Source organism: Balaenoptera musculus, chromosome 19 (genome assembly GCF_009873245.2).
Source record: "Balaenoptera musculus isolate JJ_BM4_2016_0621 chromosome 19, mBalMus1.pri.v3, whole genome shotgun sequence".
Classification (NCBI taxonomy): domain Eukaryota; kingdom Metazoa; phylum Chordata; class Mammalia; order Artiodactyla; family Balaenopteridae; genus Balaenoptera; species Balaenoptera musculus.
In genome coordinates this window covers 53,941,885-53,963,870 of record NC_045803.1, presented here as the reverse complement: position 1 = coordinate 53,963,870, position 21,986 = coordinate 53,941,885, and the positions used below count along the sequence as shown (strand labels likewise).

General features: G+C 49.6%; 1 protein-coding gene across 1 annotated transcript in view; it reads right to left on the bottom strand.

Annotated features, from left to right (window-relative positions):
• Positions 1-21,986, bottom strand: part of PLCG2 (phospholipase C gamma 2) — a 152,042-nt gene that overhangs the window by 86,315 nt on the left and 43,741 nt on the right. The window contains 3 exon segments of the mRNA XM_036834873.1: positions 2,219-2,266; positions 2,972-3,065; positions 5,340-5,483. Coding sequence (XP_036690768.1) covers positions 2,219-2,266; positions 2,972-3,065; positions 5,340-5,483 — 286 coding nt within the window.

Here is a 21,986-nt window from a genome sequence, read left to right as displayed (position 1 = left end):
CCCAGCTCGCCAGTCTGAGAGCCTTCGTTCCATAAGAGAACAGAGGGTGTTACAAAGTGACTCCTCAGCAAATGCCAGCTGCTGCCATTTTGCCTCTCGAGAGGCTGCAAAGGGAAACATGCTCAGGCCAACAAAAACCCGGGATTGGACACTGCCCGAGCCGGGCCAGCCCACAGTCTGCCTCCCATCCCCAGACTCTTTCCTTTGTGCTGCAGCTCCTTTGTTTTCTTCCAGGAAACGGGATCGCTATGCGAGACAGGAAAGGAGGGAGACTGGCAGAAGTCAATTGCCCTTTCATTGGCACCTTGGTCAAGTTCCTTTTGAAAAACTCCCTCCGGGCCTCACAGAACCACAGGAAAGGCAGGATTTTCCACGTGTTGACAGAGCAGCAGGGCTCTGCCCAGCGGAAGGGAGGTCGGGGAGCAGGAACGGTAAGCAAGGAACAAGGAATCATGGCCAGAGACAGACTTGCTCTCTGCTGAAGGTTCTGGAAAGGACTTCTCTGTGAAGGACTTGCAAGAGTCCATTCTGAGCGAGAGAGCTGGAGGGAGGCTTCCACTTCTTGACAACAGAAGTCGGAGAAGCGGACTGTGGAACCAGATCAACAACGCCATGCCCCACCATGGGGAGAGAGGGCCCGGGAGGGCTCCCTCTCTCAGCTCTGTGCCAACCTCAGCTGTGAATCACCCCAAAGCCACAGAGAAGGGAAACAGTCATGGGAGGCTCCACCTCTGAGACTGAAAGAGACCAGTGTGCATAAAATCCCCCAGCGCGGGGACCTCGTTTGATCCACCTCCGTAACACGGGCCGAGCCCAGGTGTGGGACCACAGAACGCTGGCTGAGAGGAGGAGGGAGGGAAAGCAAGATGGGCAGAGACGTGGAGTGAGCTGCTGGCTGACCTCACAACGTCACTAAACTTTTCACCGCTTCGTGGTTACCGTCTGCAAATCATCCCGTGGGGCATGTGTACAGGAGACCACAGAGGCTGTGAAATCAACAAGCGAGGGATGACACTAGTCTGACACTAGAACGCCTTAGGGATGGAAAGACTTTCAGGAACAAGAGAGGTGAGTTGTAGAGGTTACTTGTTGCCTCATTTATGATGCTGACACCTCTTAATGGAGAATGGAAGGAAGGAAAAACACTTGAAAACTTTCAAAGAGGTCTGATGTGAGGCTAAAATGACACAATTGATTGTCAAGTGCTTAGTACAGTGTCTGGCATGCTGGGTGCTCGATAAATGGTGGTTTTTTATCATCACATTATTAACAAGAACTGGATCATAACGGAAAAAAAATGGAGAGGATGTTCAACCTCGCCCATAAATAAGGAAACGCAAATTTAAGCCAAAATCCACTGCTGCCTTTTACCCGTCAGATTAATAAAGGTCAAAGTCTGGTGACACAGTGAAACAAGTACTTTCTTGCACTGTTGGTAGAAATAGAAATTGCTACCACTGCTCTCAGAAATCTCAGACCCGATGACACCTGGCTGCTGGAATTCCTCTTCTAGGAATTTACCCTGCTCATACCCTCATCACCTAAGTTTACAAAAAGGGAGATGTGAAGGCTTTCATAGTATGATAATAAAGGACCAGGAACAACTTCATGTCCATCAAGAAGGAAATGATTTCTCATCAATTAGAGAATTACACTGCATCCATCCAAGGACAAACCGCATTTGATACAAAAATGTCTGGCATGGAGTGTTGTGTGTGCTGACAGGGAACCACTCCAAGACGTGCTATTCAGTGAACCAGTCAAGGACACTGAATTACATGTTATCACATCGCCCCACTCATGTCCACCCAGCCCTTACAACCATCGCTACTGAACTGGGTTTACCTCTTGATGGTCAATCTCCCACCACAGAGGAAGGGCAGGCACCATGGTGATCCTGTTTCTCCCCGGGACACAGAAGGGGCTCACATGTGAAGGCCTAAAGGACGTGCTCCAAGTGCCCCACAAAAGAGAAGGCACCTCTGCAGATGGACTGGAATTTTCCACTGCAATGAGGTCCCACACGGGTGGAGATTCTGTCAGCATGACCCCCACCACCTAGCACTGTGTCTGGCACCTTGTAAGTCAAATCTAACTTCATGAGGAGCTTTCCACAGCAGAGAACTTGCTCCAACCCCCTCAGAATGTTTAAAGAAAGAATGAACACCGGAGTCCAAAATGATCGGGGGAAAACCACAAAAATGTGAGCGAATCTTACCTGTTTCTTCTGGTTTGATCCACAGAATAAATCTGCTTTCTCAACCAACTGGGAAGAGAGTTGAGACAAAGAAAGAAAGTTAGAAAATAGCACAAGTCTAAGTGAGTTCTATAGGATGGGACAAAGGAAACTGGAAACGAAAAGGAAGGTTTTCCAACTTTCTAACTCAGGCGACTTGGGAAGCAGCAGTTTCTCCTTGTGGTTGAAATGCCCCAGCTGAGCCAAGAGGCCCGTTTGACAGAGGTTGGCAATCTTTAAACTGACAATTCCCTCTGATGATATTCGTTAATCCTCAAAAAGCTAGTAAGGAAAATGGTGTAAATTGGAGGGCTTTGGTTTGCTGGAGGGACAGTAATTCACACACCAATCCCACCCAGAGGGAGTGGCAGGTGAAAAATCCCGGACCTCAAGCCTGAGGTCCTTTGATCAGTCAGCTTAATCCCGCTTCCTAAATCCTTTAAGAAACAAGCCTCGGGCCCTCCCCTCAAACCCAACACCAGTACGAGCTTCTGTCTCAGCCCCAGTGCACTCCTCACTCCAGCAGGCCAAGACCAAGGCCCAGCACTGAGACAGGCTTTTCTGTGAGACGCTGGAGAGTCCCCAGCCACTAATGGGCACCTACTGCATACAGGACACTCAATGAGCCTCCAAGACGCAATGTTCCCTTTTTCTTTCTTTCACCATACTGGCTAAAGGGAGCAGAATAAATGCGTGAGTGAGCGAATACAGAGGTAAACAGGCCAAAATCCTCACCTCTCAATGATGGTGGGGGTGGATGCGCTCATCACTTCCTGGTGTAAGATCTTCAAGCCAGAGAGCCACTTAGTTGCATCTTCTTTAGAGTCGGCTTCAGAGGTGAGGGGACAGAAAAGCTCTGTTACTCCCTGGGAAGACAGACTGTTGCGTAGGGACCCCCGCCCCACCTTCCCAGCCCCACACAGACCACAGGGCTGGGAGGAGCCTGGGCTGGTTCCTAGGACCTACTTTTTGTCTCAGATGAGGCCATATGCCCATGGTGAGCCTCCTACAGCAGGGGTGACACACCGTTGACTTTTTAAAAGAGTTTTAGCTTTAGCCCTATGCTAACGAACAAGAGGCAGGACCTGGGATAACTTGTACCACAATCCTGAGCAGCCCTGAGCATCTCCCCTGTTTCCCTTCAAGGCCAGAGACAGGGGTGGAAAGTAGGTGATGCTGATGCCTGTAAGGGAAGCGGCAACAAGTACCAGTTAAGAGCTTGGCATCATCGCCAAGTCCCACTGTACCGCTTCAGGGCTGTGTGATGTTCGCTTGGTTACTTAACCTCTCTGTGCCTCACTTCCTCATCAGTAAAGTGGAGATGGCAATGCCAACAACTAGTCCAGTTATTAAACATCTCCAAACTAGGGAGCTTGCTAGTCTAGACAGAGCATGCTGAGGTTTCTGCTCTCACTCTTCCTGTGTGGATGAGGAGAAAACTACAGCTCAGAAGAGTGACGGGACCCGTCCCAGAGCCAGTGAATAAGAAGCTGGGATCCAGACATCAACCTGGCATCCTGGGCTCCACGTCTTGCTTGGGCTTTCATGGCCTCCCTACCAAGAGCACCCAGGCTTCAGCCTGCAGGGGGGGCTACGTGGACAAAGCTCTGAAGGGACACAGTCGTGGGCCCCTCTCTCCTGCCCCATCTCTGCCTCCTGCTACACACCATCAATCAGACATCCACCCAACACTTCCTACATCCAGCTTGCTAATTTCCCTCCTCCAAGCCCTGGCACACACAATGTCCTCTCCCTGGACCATCCTCCCTCTTTCATCCCAACTCCTACTGACGCCTTAAAACCCAGTTGAAAAGTCACCTCCCCTGCAAAGCCTTCCAGGGAGTGAGGCACGGTGTATTCCTCCAGCACACTTATGTTTGGACTACGGCTCTTATCACAGAGTACTCTAAGTTCCTGTCCACACGTCTGTCTCCCCAAGTAGACTGTGAGATCCTTAAAGGCAGCAACTGGGTCTTATTCCTCTTTACAGCCCCAATGACATCTAGCACAACCCGGCACAGAGCATATGCTCAAAAGATGCCTGATGAAAGCATGAATGAGAAATCAAACCAATGAGACCTATCTGACCCTAAATTATATGTCTTTTATAACTGAGTTATAATAGTTCTTACATATTCTAGATATGTTTTTTATCAGGCATACGAATTGCAATTTTTTTTTTCTCTATATTGTGGGTTGTCTTTTCACTTTTTTTTTCTCTTGGCCGTGCTGCACGGCTTGCAGGATCTTAGTTCCCCGACCAGGGATCAAACTCGGGCCCCCTGCAGTGGAAGTTCGGAGTCCTAACCACTGGACCAACAGGGAAGTCCCTACCAGACCCTAAATGTCTCTAACACTACTCAGCTTTCACGGTTTCCCCCCACTTTGGTCTACTTTTAATGCTACTTATTTTCTCTCTCGTCAGTCATGACTGTACATCAAGTTCTAAGTCAATAAATTCTGGGATTAGACCTGAAGGCAGCCACAAGCTTCTGCCCCTGAGCAAAGTGCCTGAGCTTTCTCACAGCCCTTCTCCTGGCTGCTCAGAGGCCTCTTTGACTTTCTGGTGGATTCACAGGGATGGCCTGAAATCTCACCTCCAGATACATGTGTCTACGTGTGTGCACGTGTGTGCATGTATGCATTTACTGTAAGTGCATGTATGCATGTTTACATGTGTGAGGTGGAAGATTTCAGGATAGTTCCTTTGGATCAGTTAAGCTGAATAAATGGTGCAGGCCAGACTCTGCTGGACGAAAGATGTACCCTGCCTTCAGCTTTCTGCACGAGCCAGGTAGGCCCTTAACATAATCCTTTCAACATGCCAGTGAAGTCGGCATTATTAGGCTCCCCGTTTCACAGCTGAGCAAACTGCAGCTCAGAGAGGCTGAGTCGCTTACCCAAAGTCACACAGCTAGAAAGGGACAGGGTTAGGATTCAAAACCATGATGCAAAAAAAAAGAAAAAAAAAAAAAAAAAACAAAAAACCATGATGCCCCGAACACGCATTAGCGGTTGGGCAGGTGTGAGCATCCTGCTATTGAACTTTCTAGGAAGGAAACAAAGACCCAGGGAGGGAGAAAAGCACATGCCATGCACCCACCTGCTAAGCTGAGTGTGCTGAGGACGAACTGGGTGCCGTACAAGATGGTGAAGCAGCACTCTTCCTTCTGGCGGACTGCTTTCGCACGCTCAAAATCCTTGGAGTTCTTCCCTGGGCGGATTTCCTTTATTTCCATGATATCCACTGAAGGAAAATTAACATCAGCCAATCAGAAGCTGGAGCTCACTCCACGTGAGGCTGCAGCCGTGTGCCTGCACCCCAGACACACAGAGCCCAGCTCTTCTCTCCCCAGAGTGAAGACAAGCTGGGCCAGCCCCACAGCCCTGCCCAGCTTGCAGGATTGTGTGCAAATAATGAAATGTTTGTTGTTCTGAGCCACTAAGTACTGGGAGACTTGTTGTACAGCAACAGATGACAGAAAAAGAGGAAACCTATCCTCCCTAGAACCCCTGCTGCCACGTGATGCCAACTCACTCCTAGCCAGAACCTACCTGGCCAGGATGGCACCTGACCCAAGGGTGACCCCTCCCTCTATGGGATGGCCATCTGATCTAAGGGTGACCCCCCACACACACAGCATGGCCATCTGGCCCAAGAATGACCCCCTCCCCTCACAGGATGGCCACCTGATGCAAGGGAGACCCCCCTTCCTGCCATAGGATGTCCTGTGAACTAAGGAGTGTCACAAAGTGACAAGTCCATCCATCCTTCCCTCCCTTTCTTCTGTCAAAAAAGCACCTTGTCCTGGGATGACGCCATTTCACGTGCCTGAGGTGAAGATGATCCACATCCCCGCACCTTTCACCACAACAGCCAAAGGAGGGGCCAAGGGTCCCAGGAACGACCAAGATGTCCCACCCCTGGCACGGTGATGGGTTCAGAGATGAGCACATGGTCTAAGCTGGGCCCATCAGCATCCTCCTGGGACTTATTTGGCCACAGCTATTCATCAAATTTCTCCTGCTGCTGCTGCCAGGCTGACAAAACATGAGTCTAGGGGTAGCAGGGTCCATGTGGCCTGCCATATAGAAAGCAAAGATTCATCCCTGATGCACTACTGAGCCCCTGGGTCCATTTGGGCTTGAAGCCACTTCTGCGCTGGAGCACGCTACCTATGTGACCCAATAAATTCTCTTTTTTGCTTTGGTTAGTGGGAAATGAGTTTCTGTCACATGTAACCATAAGAATCCTGGGACATACATCCTTGTTCTTACACTGAACAGAGAAACAGGAAAGAGAGGTATTCCTGGAAATGAGAGAGTAGGGAAGGAGACCTCAGCTTTGACCTGTGATCAAGGAAGCAAATAGACCCAAGTGAACAAAGGCATTTTAGAGTCAGAGTTGAAATAGCAGGAAAGGTTCACGGCCATTCACACGTAACAATAGGAGGAGGGGACAGAGTATTAAATTAGGGGAGGAGGGGATGGAATGAACCAAAGGTTTTTTTTTCTTTTTTTAATTTATTTATTTTTGGCTGCGTTGGGTCTTCATTGCTGCACACGGCCTTTCTCTAGTTGCGGCGAGCGGGGGCTACTCTTCGTTGCGGTGCACGGGCTTCTCATTGCGGTGGCTTCTCTTGTTGCGGAGCACAGACTCTAGGCACGCGGGCTCAGTAGTTGTGGCTCACAGGCTCTAGAGCGCAGGCTCAGTAGTTGTGGCGCACGGGCTTAGTTGCTCCGCGGCATGTGGGATCTTCCCAGACCAGGGCTCAAACCCGTGTCCCCTGCATTGGCAGGCGGATTCTTAACCACTGCGCCACCAGGGAAGCCCGAACCAAAGGCTTTTCACTTTCTTACTATGGATCTAGCTAGACTGAAAACAGTTTGGGGGACAAGAATCATGAAGTAAAGTGAAAAGACTTGAAATAAACAGCATTTGTTCTGTACCCTGTGTGTGGTGGTAGCTACACAAGTCTAAACATGTGATAAAATTCCTTGAAACTATACACCAAAACAAAAACAAACAAAAATTGAGTCCACATAAAAAATGGTGAAAACTAATTCAGGTCTGACTACTCAGACATAAAAAAGAACAAAATAACGCCATATGCAGCAACATGGATGCAACTAGAGATTATCACACTTAGCAAAATAAGTCAGAAAGAGAAAGACAAATACCACGTGATATCACTTATATGTGGAATCTAAAATATGACACAAATGAAACTATCTACAAAAGAGAAACAGAATCAGGGACATAGAGGATAGACTGGTGGTTGCTGAGGGGGAGGTGGGTGGGAAAGGGTTGGACTGGGAGTTTGGGATTAGCAGATACAAACTGGTATATGTAGAATGGATAAACAACAAGGTTCTACTGTAGAGCACAGGGAACTACATTCAGTATCCTCTGATAAACCATAATGGAAAAGAATATGAAAAAGAATGTATACACATGTATAACTGAGTCATTTTGCTGTTCAGCAGTAACTAACACAATATTGTAATTCAACTATTATTTAATAAAAAATAAATTTTAAAAAACTAATTAAGGTCTGTAATTTAATAATATTTTACCAGTGTCAATTTCCTGGGCTTGACAGCTATGGTTATGAAAGATGTTATCACAGGGGGAAATTGGATGAATGGTACACAGAAACTCTGTATTATTTTTGTAATGTCATCATGAGTCTAAAATTATTTCAAACTAAAAAGTTTTTAAAAACACTTATCAAGGGACTTCCCTGACGCAGTGGTTAAGAATCTGCCTGCCAATGCAGGGGACACAGGTTTGAGCCCTGGTCCGGGAAGATCCCACATGCCGCGGAGCGACTAAGCCCGTGCGCCACAACTACTGAGCCCACGTGCCACAACTACTGAAGTCCGCATGCCTAGAGCCCGTGCTCCGCAACAAAAGAAGCCACCGTAATGGGAATCCCGTGCACTGCAACGAAGAGTAGCCCCCGCTCGCCGCAACTAGAGAAAGCCCGCAGCAACGAAGACCCAACGCAGCCCAAAAATAAATTTAAAAAAAATTTTTAAAAACCCACTTAATTATGGGTGGTCCTATTATGGGGTTGGGGGCGGGTCAAGGGGTCCTTCATTCCTCAAAAACTAACAACAAAACACAGAGTCTTTGTGTGCGCTCAGATTCACAACCTTCTGGGGGGTTAAATCAGCCCTGCTGATTTACCTGCTTCAGCAGTTATTTGAGAACATCTGAGGTATTAATGTTTGTTCTCAGAAATCAGTTACTTACCCACCCAGCTGACTGCCAGTTAAGAGTCTAGTGACCTTAAGCAATACCCTTTTTTTCCTAGCTAGTCTAACAATGATTATCTAACCATTCTCTTTCCCCATAAAGTATCTCTAAGAAGGAATTTCTGAATTGGCCAACTGTGAGCTTTTTTCCTTACAGCAAAATTATAATAAAAATTTGATGCGTTCAGAACTAAAGAAAAACATTTCAGATAACGTAACACTGTCTTCAGGCAATCACCAAGTCTTATCAATTCCTTCTAAATCACTCTTGAATCTATCTTCTACCCATTCCCAGGGCCAACACCATAATCCAAGCCACTGCCACCTCTCGCTTGCGCTACTGAAGTAGCCAGGAGCTACCCCCATAGTCTTTTCTAGGAAATGCAGACATGCTCAAGCCACCCCTGGGCTTCAAGCTTGCCGATGGCATCCCAGCGCTATTAGGACTAAGAACCAAGGCCGTGTGACGACCCTGCCGACCCCATCTGGACCGACGGTGCATCCTTGCTGCCGCGCTCCAGACACACTGGCCAGGGGCTCGCATTCACTCCCCCACAGGACACCGCCGCTGGCTCTGCGGGGGACGCTCTTAGCCTAGCTAGCTCCACGTTCTCCCTTCCAGCTTCAGCTCAATCACCAGCAGACGCACAGAATACCCTCCAACCACTGCTATTACACACACCAAGCCCCTCTTCCCCACAGCACTGAAGAGGCCAAGTGCTTAGTGGTGAGAACCATGGATTCGTGGCTCCTTCCCTAGATGGTGCATCTTTCCTCACCACCGTATCTCCACCCCTAGCAGAGCAACTGGTACACAGCGCGGCCCAATAAATAGTTGTTGAAAGAGAAAGCGGACACAGAGAGATGGGGACACAGACGGGACAGGACTGGAGATGGGACAGAGCGGGAGGCAGAGGGAGACAGACACACACAAACGGAAACAACCAAACAGGGTAAAAGAGGGGCAGAGACAACCAGATACGAACAGAAGACAAGCCATCCGGATGAGGAGGGAGGGAGATACAACCATGCAACGTACGAAGTCAGAGAGAAAGAAACACGGGAGACGGGAAAAGAATAAAATATAAACAGCCACTCCGATGACGCAAGCAGCCCTGCTCATCCCTACGCTGCCCTTCACTTCAGTGCAAGCAAGGGTCCTTTGGAGGCCAGCCCTGTCCCAGGAAAGGGCCGCGGGCATCTCCCTCATCAGCCAGGACTGGCTGCCTCCGTGATGTCATCCTGATCACCTCCCCCTTTCTTTTCCCGGGATAAGTACTGGCCGATTCATCAGGCTTCTGATAAGACTATGCTTTCTCCATTGGACTGCCTTTGTTCCATTGTCACAGATCAGCTGATGATTTGTGTGGGTCTATTTCTGTTCTCTCTATTCTGTTCCATTGATCTAATTGTCTATTATTTCCCCAACACCTCACTGTCTTGATAACCATGGCTTTATAGTAAGTCTCAGAGTGGGGCAGCAGACACCTCTGACTTTGTTCTTCTTCAGTACTGCATTGGCTACTCTGGGTGTTTTGCTTCTCCATATAACCTTTAGGATCAGACTGTCAATATCTACAGAATAACTTGCTGGGATACTGATTGTGATTGTGATCGTGTCTACACCAAGTTGCAAAGAACTGACATATTGAGTCCTTCCATCCATAAACGCAGAGTATTTATTCATCATACTCTGTCAGCCAGACATTCTCCTGGATGTACACAGTCCTGACCTCCAAAGGTCTTACAGACACACTAGCTTCATCCATGAGACTAAAAATAAAGGCAATAATCATAATCATGTACAACTCTTACAGAGCACTTACTATATGCAAGGCATAATGCTAATGCCCTGCACATGTCATAGGTCGGTTCCCTGGAAGCCAAGCCTGAGGCAAGGATTCTTTTTTAGGCTTTTATTGGGCTGGCGGTGGGGTGGCGGGAGGGTGCTCAAAGGACAAAGGACTGCAGAAATAGATGAGGCAGGAGAACAAAGCTAAAGCTAGGCTGTGGTCCCAGCAGGGGACGGGCTTCAGCCTGGTCACGTGGGGCGCTGGAGCATGGATCACACGAGGAAAGTGAGTCTCCTGGAAGCAGCAAGGCTGTCCTCTTGTTCTCCCATGACTGTCCCCATTACACAGATGAGGAAACAGGCACGGAGAGGTGAAGTACCTCGGCCAGGCTCACCAGCCAGCAAGTGGAAGAGCCAGGATTTGAAGCTTTACGCTGCTTCTCACGGTCAAGCAGGCGACTCTGAGAAGCCATGTTAGGACACGCAGCCCTCTTCCCACCGCGCTCCGTCAGCAAGTCTCACCGTACGTGGGCCTCCTGGCGACGTCGGATCTCATTTAAGTGATTTCTCAACGCCGCCTTCCTTCTCCCCCTCCCTGCATTGATCCAGCCTGTCATTTTTACATCCGTGCCATGAAGTTCCTCACCGGCACCAGCCGCATTCATAGGTTTCTTTGTTTGCTGTCTATCTGCCCTCTCCTCTAAGCCCCAGGAGGACAAGGGCCGTGTCCGTCCTGCTCACACCCGCCTACGTCAGAGCCTGGCTCAGAGCAGAAATTCAGACCGCCTCGGAATACATGATAAGGTTTCCTGGGTGTCTTGGCTTGGCTTCCCCCAGAAGCGGACCCTGAGACAAGGATTTGAGCGCATGCAGTTTATCCAGGAGCTGATCCCAGGAAACATCAGCAGAGCAGCAGGGAAGTGAGACAGAGAAGGGAAGGCGCTGATAAGGAGGCTGCTATGTCATCAACCTAGTACCCCAGGGGCACAGGGAGCTGACCCCATGGGGATCTGGGAGCCCCTTCGAGTTTGCCCCACCGAGAGAGGGAGGGAGATGGGGTGTTATGCCCCAACCTCCAACTGCTATTGGTTGAGGGCTGCTTTTAGGGGGCCTTAACTCCCCAGGCCTCAGGCAAAGAGCTGCAGCATTCACGGCAAAGTGCCTTTAATGTGCAGCAGTGACTACTATGGCATCAGGGTTAGGCCTCGGCATCCTCTGTTGTATCAGGTTATCGAACTGGTAGTCTCTGTGCTACCCCCATGGAACTCGGCGATCAGATGTTTGAGGGGTCAAAGCTGCAATGTCTCTCTAGTTCAGGCAGAACAGTGGCAGATGTGGACAAGTCCCAGTTGTTGAGGGAACAGCGTCTCTGGGCTCCCCCAGGAGAGATGTTACACGGAGACGGGACGAGATGTTACTGCCCCTGTACATTCTGTAGCCCCAAAGGTATCCTGGATCAACAGGTGGTTCTGGAGTTACAGGCGTCAGTGCACTCCCTCGCTCACTCTCTCTTTTTAATGTAACAGCTTTATTAAGATATAGTTCACATGTCACACAGGTCATCCACATGAAGGATACAATCCAATGGCTTTTAGTATATTCACAGACTTGGGCAACCACCACCAGCGTCGATGTTCGAACATTTTCATCTCCACAGAAAGAAACCCATACCCTTCGGCCTCCACATTTCCCACTCAGGCCACACCAGCCCCCGGAAAACACTCATCTACTTTCAGTCTATAGAGACTTGCTTGTTCTGGATGTTGCATATAAACAGAGGCATACGATACATGGTCTTTTGTGTCTGGCTTTTAAATTCACTTGGCAGAAGACCTTTGAGGTTCCTCCGTGTTGTAGCACGTGTCAGTACTTCATTTTTATGAATGAATAATATTTCATTGTATGGATTTGGTCTATCCATTTATCCACTGATGGGCATTTGGGTTGTTTCCACCTTTTCGTTATTGTAAATAGTACAGCTATGAACATTCGCATACAGGTTTCTGTCTGAACACACAGGTTTCTTTTTGAACACCCGTTTTCAGTTATCTCAGGTTTCTGGTAGGAGTGGAAATTGGTCCTCTATCGACTATACCCTCAGGGCTGCAGGTGTAATGGTGACGTGCCCCCTTCGTGCCACGCAGCTGACCAGCCACCAACCCGGGCCAGCGATGGTGCTCGTACGTAGGTGGACAGTCACTTGCTGTGCATGAGCTTACGGCTGGGCCTCTGCAAGCCACCACCGAGCCCTTCAAAGCTGTCACCACTACTTCCCAGGCCTTCTGGGCAAGCAGGGGCCACCTCCAGAGACACAGAGGTGCCCACTCTCTGGCCACCCCCTTGACTACCAGGGGCCCCAGGAAGTCAGGAAGGAAATCCCTGGTCAGTGGGAGTGGTTTTCTATTTGATAACTGGCAGAGTCTACAAGGGCCCTTTGGGCATTTTTGTTGACATGCCCAGCACTTGATCTTGCATCACACGGGGGCACTTTCCTAGCTGAAGGGTGGCCCCACCACACCAGGGGTGCGGAGCAGCAAGAAGCGTAAGGCCGGCTGCACTCAGCCGGGTTAATCCCAAACCACCTTTCGGACCTGCCGCTGGGAATAAAACCCTAGTGCTGGGGATGCAAATCCACAGGTTTCCAAGGGTCCCCCAGGTCGTGACAAGCCCATAGCTGGTGATGAGCAGATAGACTCTGGAACCAGTCCACCTGGGTTCAAATCCAGCAGGTGGTTTCAGGCAGTAACTTCACCTCTTCCTGCCTCCGTTTCCTCATGCGAACCATAGGAGAAATAATGGTCTCCCCACACGGTGTTCTTTGAGGATTAAATGAAAGTGTGTCCGTATGTGTGCGTGCATGTGTGTGTGTGAATTAAAATAGTGTCTGGTAATTTTAACTAATAAAGATGTAGTAACTTCTAAGTGCTTGTTAGCTACTATTTTTTTAATTATTAATGCAATGGAATAAAGCTGAACTCATATAAGGCCTAAGGAAAAACACCATCTCTCAACCTATCTGTTGTGGAAATTGAAGAGTCAGATTCTTATGTAGTGATGTGGAAAAGCTCCACAACAGCTTACATAAACAGGATACCAGATTTATGTGCCTGCATCTGTGCGTGTGTGGGTCCACATGTACGTACAAACATGTGCATGCACATATTGTATACAGGTGCCCGTTGCTGTTCAAATTCTCACTATATTAATATTTACTATAACTCGCAAACATTTTTTACCTAAAATGCACCACAAAGATCACACACCTGCTACACGAAGTTCAGGTGCAGGCACCTGTGGAAATACTGCTGTGTATCAGTCTGCATTAGAGAGGAACATGCCCAGTGCTCTAATGCTGAAAATCATCATGCAGCAAACCTAGTGTCCTGCCCACCCTATTCAGTCTTAGTGTTTACTTCTGGCAAGGCAGCTACCAACCAGAGTCCAATTTAGATGACCTCTTTAGTATTTTTAACAGATTTCATTGTCATTTCTATCAAGTTTCAAAGTAGTTACAGGACAGAAAAAAATCAAAATTCAGAACCAATACCGTGTAGTATCATATGTGTGAGTAATAAGTTCATTAAAGCATCAAATCATTAGGTATTTGTTGCTGTCAATGCTTCGCATTCTTGCAGAAATATTTGATGGGCTGGTTTCTAGGTGATTAAGGGTGTCAAGCAATACTGGGGAAACTGGTTGGGTTTTTTCGAGCTGTTGGCAATGTGCCACCACTTGTATCCGTGTAATATGACATAATACACTGCTATCCAAAGAAAGATGCTCTCCATTGTGTTTTCAGGAATGCATTAAGCTCAGCTAAGGAGGGATGCCTGTATTTGTACATGTGCTCATATGTGTGTAAAAGCATGAGAAAACGTCAAAAAAAGAGATTCCCACCAATTTGCTGACTATAGGGGTTACTGGTGGGAAGGGGGATGGGCAAATGGTGGCAACGGGAGCTTGATCTGCCCTGGTTGGAATTTTGGCCAAGGGGCACAGAGTCGGTAAGAGGACCGGCTTTACTTTCCAAGTCGGCTCTGGTGGCCAGAGCTCGGGCCGAGTGTGCTCGTGCAGTCGGGCTCTGCAGCCGAGCTTCCTGCTTGAAGAAGTGAGATAACACAGCCACAGAAGCAAAGCCTTGTCTCTGAAACCTCCCCCCGCTTCCCGGCATCACCTCGGGTCTTCCCCAGGTCCAGCCACCTCTGCCCACCCATCACCTGCAGACGCACACTTGGGGTTTTCTGCCCCCTCTGTCGGTTGTCCCCATGCCCCTGTTCTTCGACTCCTGTTTCCTTCCTCCTCCCACTCTTGATTCTGGGCCGCTGTCTTGCTGGCCCCCCGCATGCCTGGAACATCCTCTTATCCTCACATGACCTTTTCCCCAATTTCCTCACTCAACCTCAAGTGACACCACCCCCCAACAAGCTTAACAAAGTATCTTCAAGGAAGCTCCAGATGTACCCAAGAGGAAGAGACAGAGAAGGCTTGGGGACCTTCCTGCACATACCCACCACCCTCTTTTCCATCTTTCAGTCATTCAACCACGTAGGTAGTGACCATCTCGCTGACTGCCAGGGATGAAGCCGACAGGCACGGTCCCCGTCCCCGGAAGCTCAGAGCCTGGGAGGACAGACCCCGTCCAAACCTGTACACAAGCACGTAAACCTACCACCACGCTAAACACCTCAAGGGAGCAAAATCAAGTCTACACGGGGGCTTCTTCCCAGCAAGGGGAAGAAAGGCTTCTCGGGGGCATGCATCTTGGCTGAGTTCTGAAGGCTAGAGTTATCCTGGTGAAGGGGGAGCAGAAAGCCCTGGAAGGAGTCCCGGGCTCCAGAGACCCTGGTTCAAATCCCAGCTCTGCTCCCCAAAGACGCCTGGGAGCTTGGGCAAGTCACCTCCTTTCTCTCTGCAATTTCCTCATCTGCACTCACAGTGGTACAGTAGCTCCTTCCCTGAGCTGCTCTGCAAACAAGACGAAATTACATTAAATAAAAACTGCGGTGGCCCCCAGGAGGTCTCACGGTCAAGGTTAGTTGAGCTATTGCGATGAATGCTCTTTCATAGCATCTTTCAATAACACCTTCACCACTGCTGGTGGTTTCACTTTGTCTCAGTGCTGCTCTGTCTCAGTGAAGGACCCTGCTTTAAAAGACCAAGGGTGTGGGGTTATTTCACATACACAGCAGCCTCTGACCTTGAAGTCAGATAAAAAACTGAGATGCACCACAGCACACAGTTCCAAGAGGTTCAACGTGGGAGAAGAGAAAGAGCCCAACTTTAGAAGAATCTAGGAGACACTTCAAGTTCCACTCTACCTGTCCTGGCTCTGCAGCTTGGGACAGGTTTCTTTATTCTAGCCTAGCCTCTGCCTTCTTATAGGTAAAATGGGGAAAGAATATCCATCCCACAGGTAGATATACCTAAAAGAACTTGGTAAAGCATTAAAAATTATTTTAAAGCCTAGAGATGGGAAGTGAGGGGGACCGTTCTCATCTCCCTTGTTGAAAATGTAAGAAACAATGGATGAGACGGTGCTGACAGCCAGAGGAGAATATACCACCTCATGCTTCCATATAGAGACTTTTCCAGAATAACAACACTCAAATAATTATTTAGCTGTTCCTGGAATGCTCTGTATCCAGGCAGAAATGTTTGAAGGACTGTTTTATGGGTGTTTAAGAGTTTTAAGTGACCCTGGAGAAACTGACTGGCCTTCTCTTCCCTCCGGGGACTCCCTCTCCCCAGGGGAGCAGGGAACGCTCTCCGACAGCAGAGTCTGGAAAAAGGAACCGGGCTTGCCCAGCTCAGCCTCCTGGTCCAGCTCTGGTCCAATCCATCCCCCAGGAACCACATGCCCTGCCCTACTCCCTGCCACATGGAGTGGACATCCAACAGTGCCAGTGACGGAGTGAGCAGGTCAGGGGTCAGGGGCCAGAGGTCAATTCTAAACCAGACTCTTAAGGCAGCTCAAACACAGAGCAAACCTTCTCATAGCCAGTTATGAGTTACCTGTGTTTCAGTTCTTGTTTCCAAACTCAGGAGCAGATGAGAGAAAGAGGAGTCTTATGAACTGGTCAGCTGAAACCCCAAGCGCTAACTGATCATCAAATACAATTCTTTAAATATTCATTGTTTTAGTGTCACTTAAACTTGATGTTTCCTCCCTCCTGCTGGAAATGAAGTGAGAATAATCCCATGCATGTGATATGGGAGAGGACTTTAATAAGAGTACTTACATTTTTTTTAATGTCTTAATTGTGATGTATTTTAATAGGAATTGGAAAAATACAGATACAGCAGCCTCTAAACTGTGAGATCAAAGTTCCTTCTCTACAAATTTAAGTTAAAAAGAGTCCATTTTAAAACATGTATTAGGTATATAAAACAGGTATTGTGCAGATATTTCAAAAATCATTAAGGCATTAAAGGAAGGACTCACTCCCTTATGCCCAGCCTATTAAAATTTTAATTTGTTTTGCCTTAAACCAGTATTGTGAATCAAAATTACACAGCAGGCCTTCATTGTACAAAGGCTATATATAGATATTTTCCCCCACTGGATCAACCAGTTTTTGGTTTGGGGTTTTTTGGAGTCATATGTGCTTTTGACACTTTCTCAAATGTCAGTCACTTGATTATCAACTTTGTCAAGTGTGCCATATCTGCACTGTGCTGGCACTGTTTGTCTAATATTTATCTTTAAATCAACTCATCTTTTTCACTTGAACAGCTGTATTTTAAGAATGAGTTTATGCCTTACGGTAAAAAGAAAAACCATTCCCGCCCACCATACATTATACGAATTGTAAAATAACGCAGTCAGTGGAAACAGGACAATATTAAATTCTGCCTAAAACCAGCTGATGCCAAAAGGAAACCCTCATGTGCTTCTGAGTTGTAAGAGGACAAAAGCGGGCGTGTTAAGGGCGTGAGGCCGAGTTCACCATAGTAAGACTCACAGAAGGACACAGAAGCAAAGCGGTGGTTACCTTGTGGGGACAGTGGCCACAGAGCTGGACATGTGTAAATTTGAGCTCACGCTCACCTCGCTTGCATTTTACCATAGGTTTGTTATATCTTATTAAAGAAAAATGCCTTTCAAAATGAGACGTGTTAAAATTTTAGAAATGCAGGTGGGTGTGGTTATTAAGAGGGATTTTGGTGGTGATGGAACTTCCAATATCTTGACTGTGGTGGGATACGGGAACCTACCCATGGGATAAAATCGTACAAACAAACAGATACACACAGAGTAGAAGGAGAACTGGGGAAATCTGAGTAAGACGGGTAGTGGGCTGAATCAGTGCCAGCGTCCTGGCTGTGATGTCACACTACAATTTTGCAAGATGTCACCACTGGGGGAAACTGAGCACAGCCCCCCTGGAGAATGAATCTTCATTTATCTCAAAAGAATCTTCAATTATCTCAATAAAATTTTCAATTAAAAATACAGACTATGGGGCTTCCCGGGTGGCGCAGTGGTTAAGAATCCGCCTGCCAATGCAGGGGACACGGGTTCGAGCCCTGGTCCGGGAAGATCCCACCTGCCGCGGAACAACTAAGCCCATGCGCCACAACTACTGAGCCTGTGCTCTAGAGCCTGTGAGCCACAACTACTGGGCCGGCGTCCTGCAACCACTGAAGCCCGCACGCCTAGAGCCCGTGCTCCGCAACAAGAGAAGCCACCGCAATGAGAAGCCTGCGCACCGCAACGAAGAGTAGGCCCCGCTCGCCGCCAACTAGAGAAAGCCCGCGCACAGCAACGAAGACCCAGCGCAGCCGAAAATAAATGAATAAAAAATAAATAAATTTATAAAAAATAAAAATACAGAGTGTCAAGAAAGAAAGAAACCAACCATGCTAGTACCAAACAGATATTCTCCCTGACATGATCAGAAAGCCCAGAAAGGAACTTTGAAGGGAAGGACGCTCCCACCACTGGCTCACGTTCCAGGGGCCCTGCCTGGAAATCGTGCTTTGCCAGGGCCCCGAGCATGGTCTCCCCTGGGGGACACTGGGGACAGCATCCCTCACCCCTCCCCACAGGCTGCTTCTCCATTCTAGGAGCCAACCCTGTGCTCCTCCCTCCACCAGGATCCATACTATTTCTAGCCGGACCAGAAATAGATGCGCATGGGGCTGGCCGATAAGCCAGTCACTGAAACCCAGAGGAAGTGGCCTGCAGGGGACCCACAGCGGGGCCTAGCTTGGGGGCCCACTCATGCTGCAAAGGCCGAGGACGGCAGCCAAAAACACAATTTCTATGTACGTCCGCAAGGAGCCTGAGTTCTCAGCACCTGCAGAAGGACAGCGTGGGTTCCCCTTGTAACAAGAGAATAGCCTCTCTTCCCCCGCCCTGACCTCAGTCCAACCAGCAGCACTACACGTAAACACACACTCATTCTTCGAGTCTGATGGTTCTTTTCTTGTTATTTTTTCACAGGAAAAGAAAGGTTCTGAGAATACAACTATCTCAACTTTGACCAGGTTTGTGTAGAGAAAATTCTAGAGGTTGACTGATGTTGAATCTTCCCATGGAAAACGCTGGTCCTCGTCTTTCTACCAGGAACCTCTTGGCTTCAGAGGAAACCAAAGAGGAGCAAAAGGGCAGGGAAGCCACATTCACAGAGACGTCTAGTACAGCCAGGCAACATATCAGGGATTCTGATGCGAGCCGAGATCGTCATCTGTGTTCCAAAGATGGGGACACTGAGACTGCGATGCGTGACTTTCCAAGGCCACACTGGTGGAGCCAGGACTTGAACCCCAGCAGTCTGGCTCCCGGCCTGTGCTCTTAATCACTATACAGGGAAGAAAGACCTCCCCGCTGCTCAGACCTCACCCTGGGCCAACTGGGTCCTGCTAGATTCTTCCTCTCAGGATCATCCTTGCAAGGGTCCCGGCTCCGAAACCCCTACACAGACAGCAGTGGCTCTGACAGTTCACAGTTTACCGACCACCAGCCAAGTATAATACTTAGTGTCCATCACCTCAGTGGTGCCTCCTGCAGCCCTAAGGGGTGGGTGGCCACCGTTATCAGCACCCCCATTTTGCAGAGGAGTAAACAGGCTCTGGCAGGCTGGGTGCGACCAGGGTGCGAGCCCTGCTGGTCCAGCTCCAGAGCCGGCACGCTCCAGCACCACCCAGGCAGACTCACCAACCAATTCCGCCAGCAGAAAACGGAGCCCTGCCCAGGTCAAGCCCAGGGTAGAAACACCTGAGTTGGATGGAGGACAGACCAGACCCTTCTTACAAAATATTTATTAGGTGCCAGAGCTGACCTCACCATCTCCTTAATGCTCTGCCAACCTTGGGAACAAACCCCCATTTTCCAGACTCGGCTCAGGAAGGTGAAGTCATTCCCTCAGGGCCACCTGGCCGGGCCTTGATGCCAAAGGCAGCAGGGCGGCGATGTGGTGGTGTAGAGAGAGAGCCCCGCCAAACGGGGGAGGCTGGCTCTCTCCCCCCCCCCCCGACTTCTATTTCCAAGCGAGCTGCTCCCCAATGGCCTCTCCGAAAACCCTTGGGTGAACAGGGTAGATACTGGCTGAACGTGGCTCCTCTCTTTGAAGCCAAGCCTCAGGGGGCGGAGGGAGATGCCAAGCGTATTCAGGGCTCCCAGTGCCAAAGTCAGTCCCTGGAGGAGACAGGCAGAGATACCTTTTCACCCTCCGGCTTCTCCTGCAGGCACTGGGCCGTGCTGGCCAGAAAAATGGCTCAGGACCCTCGGAGTGACTGACAGAGCCATGATCAAGGGAAAGGGCTCCGAGGGACGAGGACAGACCGCAAAGGAAGGCCCTGCTCTTCCAGAAGCCGCCCCCAGAGTCCTGCGGTGAACACACGACACACTGGTCATTCCCACCCGGACCTCCCGACCTAGAAAGCCCTCCAGAGAAGTAAAGCCCTCATCCTTTAAAGGGGGGATGTCATCCTGGGGTCCGTGAGCCTTCATGGGGTCCTTAAACCCCCAACACAGTGCCTCCCAGGCAGGGAAGGAGCAGACTCTCCGGAAACCCAGAAGCAGGAAAGAGCATTCATCTAAGCTCAAGGCCCAGCTCAAATGCCCCCTTTCTGGGAGGGCTTTCCTTCCTCTTCTCAACTTCCCCTTTCCGGGTTCTCATCACACTTACGGTAATTACTCGTTCCTCTGCTTTAGTGCTGCAACCTTGACGCCGGCCCCGGCCCGGGACCCCGGGCAAGCATGGCACAATAGAAGCCTTCAAATAGTTACAGGCGCGGATGCCTGGACCTCTGGGAGCTTAACAACTGCCTGTGCTGGCTCCCATCACGCTCCCTTACAGCTGACTGGGCACCCGCGGTCTCCCCCACCAGACCCAAGGCAGGACGGCCAGCCTCTGCCTCATTCTTCAGCTTTGCAGGAACGGGGTCTGGCCCTCACGATGCCCTCAGTCAGCTCAATATCAGACTGCTCACAGAAGGTTAACTAAAATGGCAAATTCTGCTCGAAAAGGAAAAGGAAAGAATGCATCAGGAAATAGTCCTTTATCTCCTTGTTGCTTAACCTGAGGATTATTCCTAAAAAGCAGCTACTGTGTGGAGCGGAGGCCGGGAGAAGGATGCCGCCCACCTATCACCACCATGGAAGTGACGCCAATAGCCCCCCAGTATTCACAATGCGTCAGGCGCTGCGTGCGCTTCCTCATCCGAGCACCAGATCACCACAATATCATTACGATTACTCCCATTTAACAGAGGGGAAGACTGAGGCTGGAAGACTAGAAAGCCGGCGGCTGGTAACTGTCTCCAGGCTCCCAAGCCCAATGGCGGGGCACGACCAGTTCCAGCAAGACAGCAGCCTGCAGACGTCGGTCCCTTCTGCTGGGGGCAGAGAAGGGCCCTGCGGCCCCTGCTTTGCCTTTGCAAATGAGTTTTCACTGTGGTTAGCAAGCCAGCCCTTCATTTCCCCACGAGGCTCAGAGTTTTGCAAACCAAGGTTGCGGGGTAGGGGGTGGCAGTTCCTGTTACAACGAGCCAGAAGGTGAGAGCCTTCCTTCCCTTCCAGAGAGGGCAGGACTGGGGCAAGAGGGTCCCCCAAGCACTCCAGTCCAGGCAGGTCCACGCCGAGACCTCCCTGCACAAGGATCTGAGTCCAGCCCGGGGGCATGAACGCTTGTCTGACTCCACAGCCTGGGGCGGAAACCCACAGCGTGCCTCCTCCTTCCCAGCATTTGCCAGGGAGCCAGCCTGGGCTCCCAACTGGAGCTCGGGTCAGCAGAGGGTCAAGTTCCAGCCCCCCACCCCGTCACTCCACCCACAACCCTGCCAGCTCCCATTCCCCCTGCAAAATAGAGACACATTAAGTAGGGTCAGGCTCATGGGGGTGATGCGGGGATTTAAGGAGTCGACAGCTCACATCAAAGAGCTGCGCAGGACACAATCTGGTGCTAAACGTTCGCGGCTGTCACCCACAGGTCATCACGGTGAGGGTAACGCCCAACCACTCAGCCAGTGGGCAGAGGCGCTGAGGGTCCACAGGCCTGGCACAGTGGTAGGGGCTGTGGATACCAAGCAGATCAAATCCCTGCCCTCAAGGAATTATATTCTAAGGATGCAGACAGGTAAATCAATATGTATTATATCTGGTGGTGGTAAGTGCTATAAGAATTAAACCAAAGCAGGGACTTCTCTGGTGGTGCAGTGGTTAAGACTCCATGCTTCCACTGCAGGGGGCGA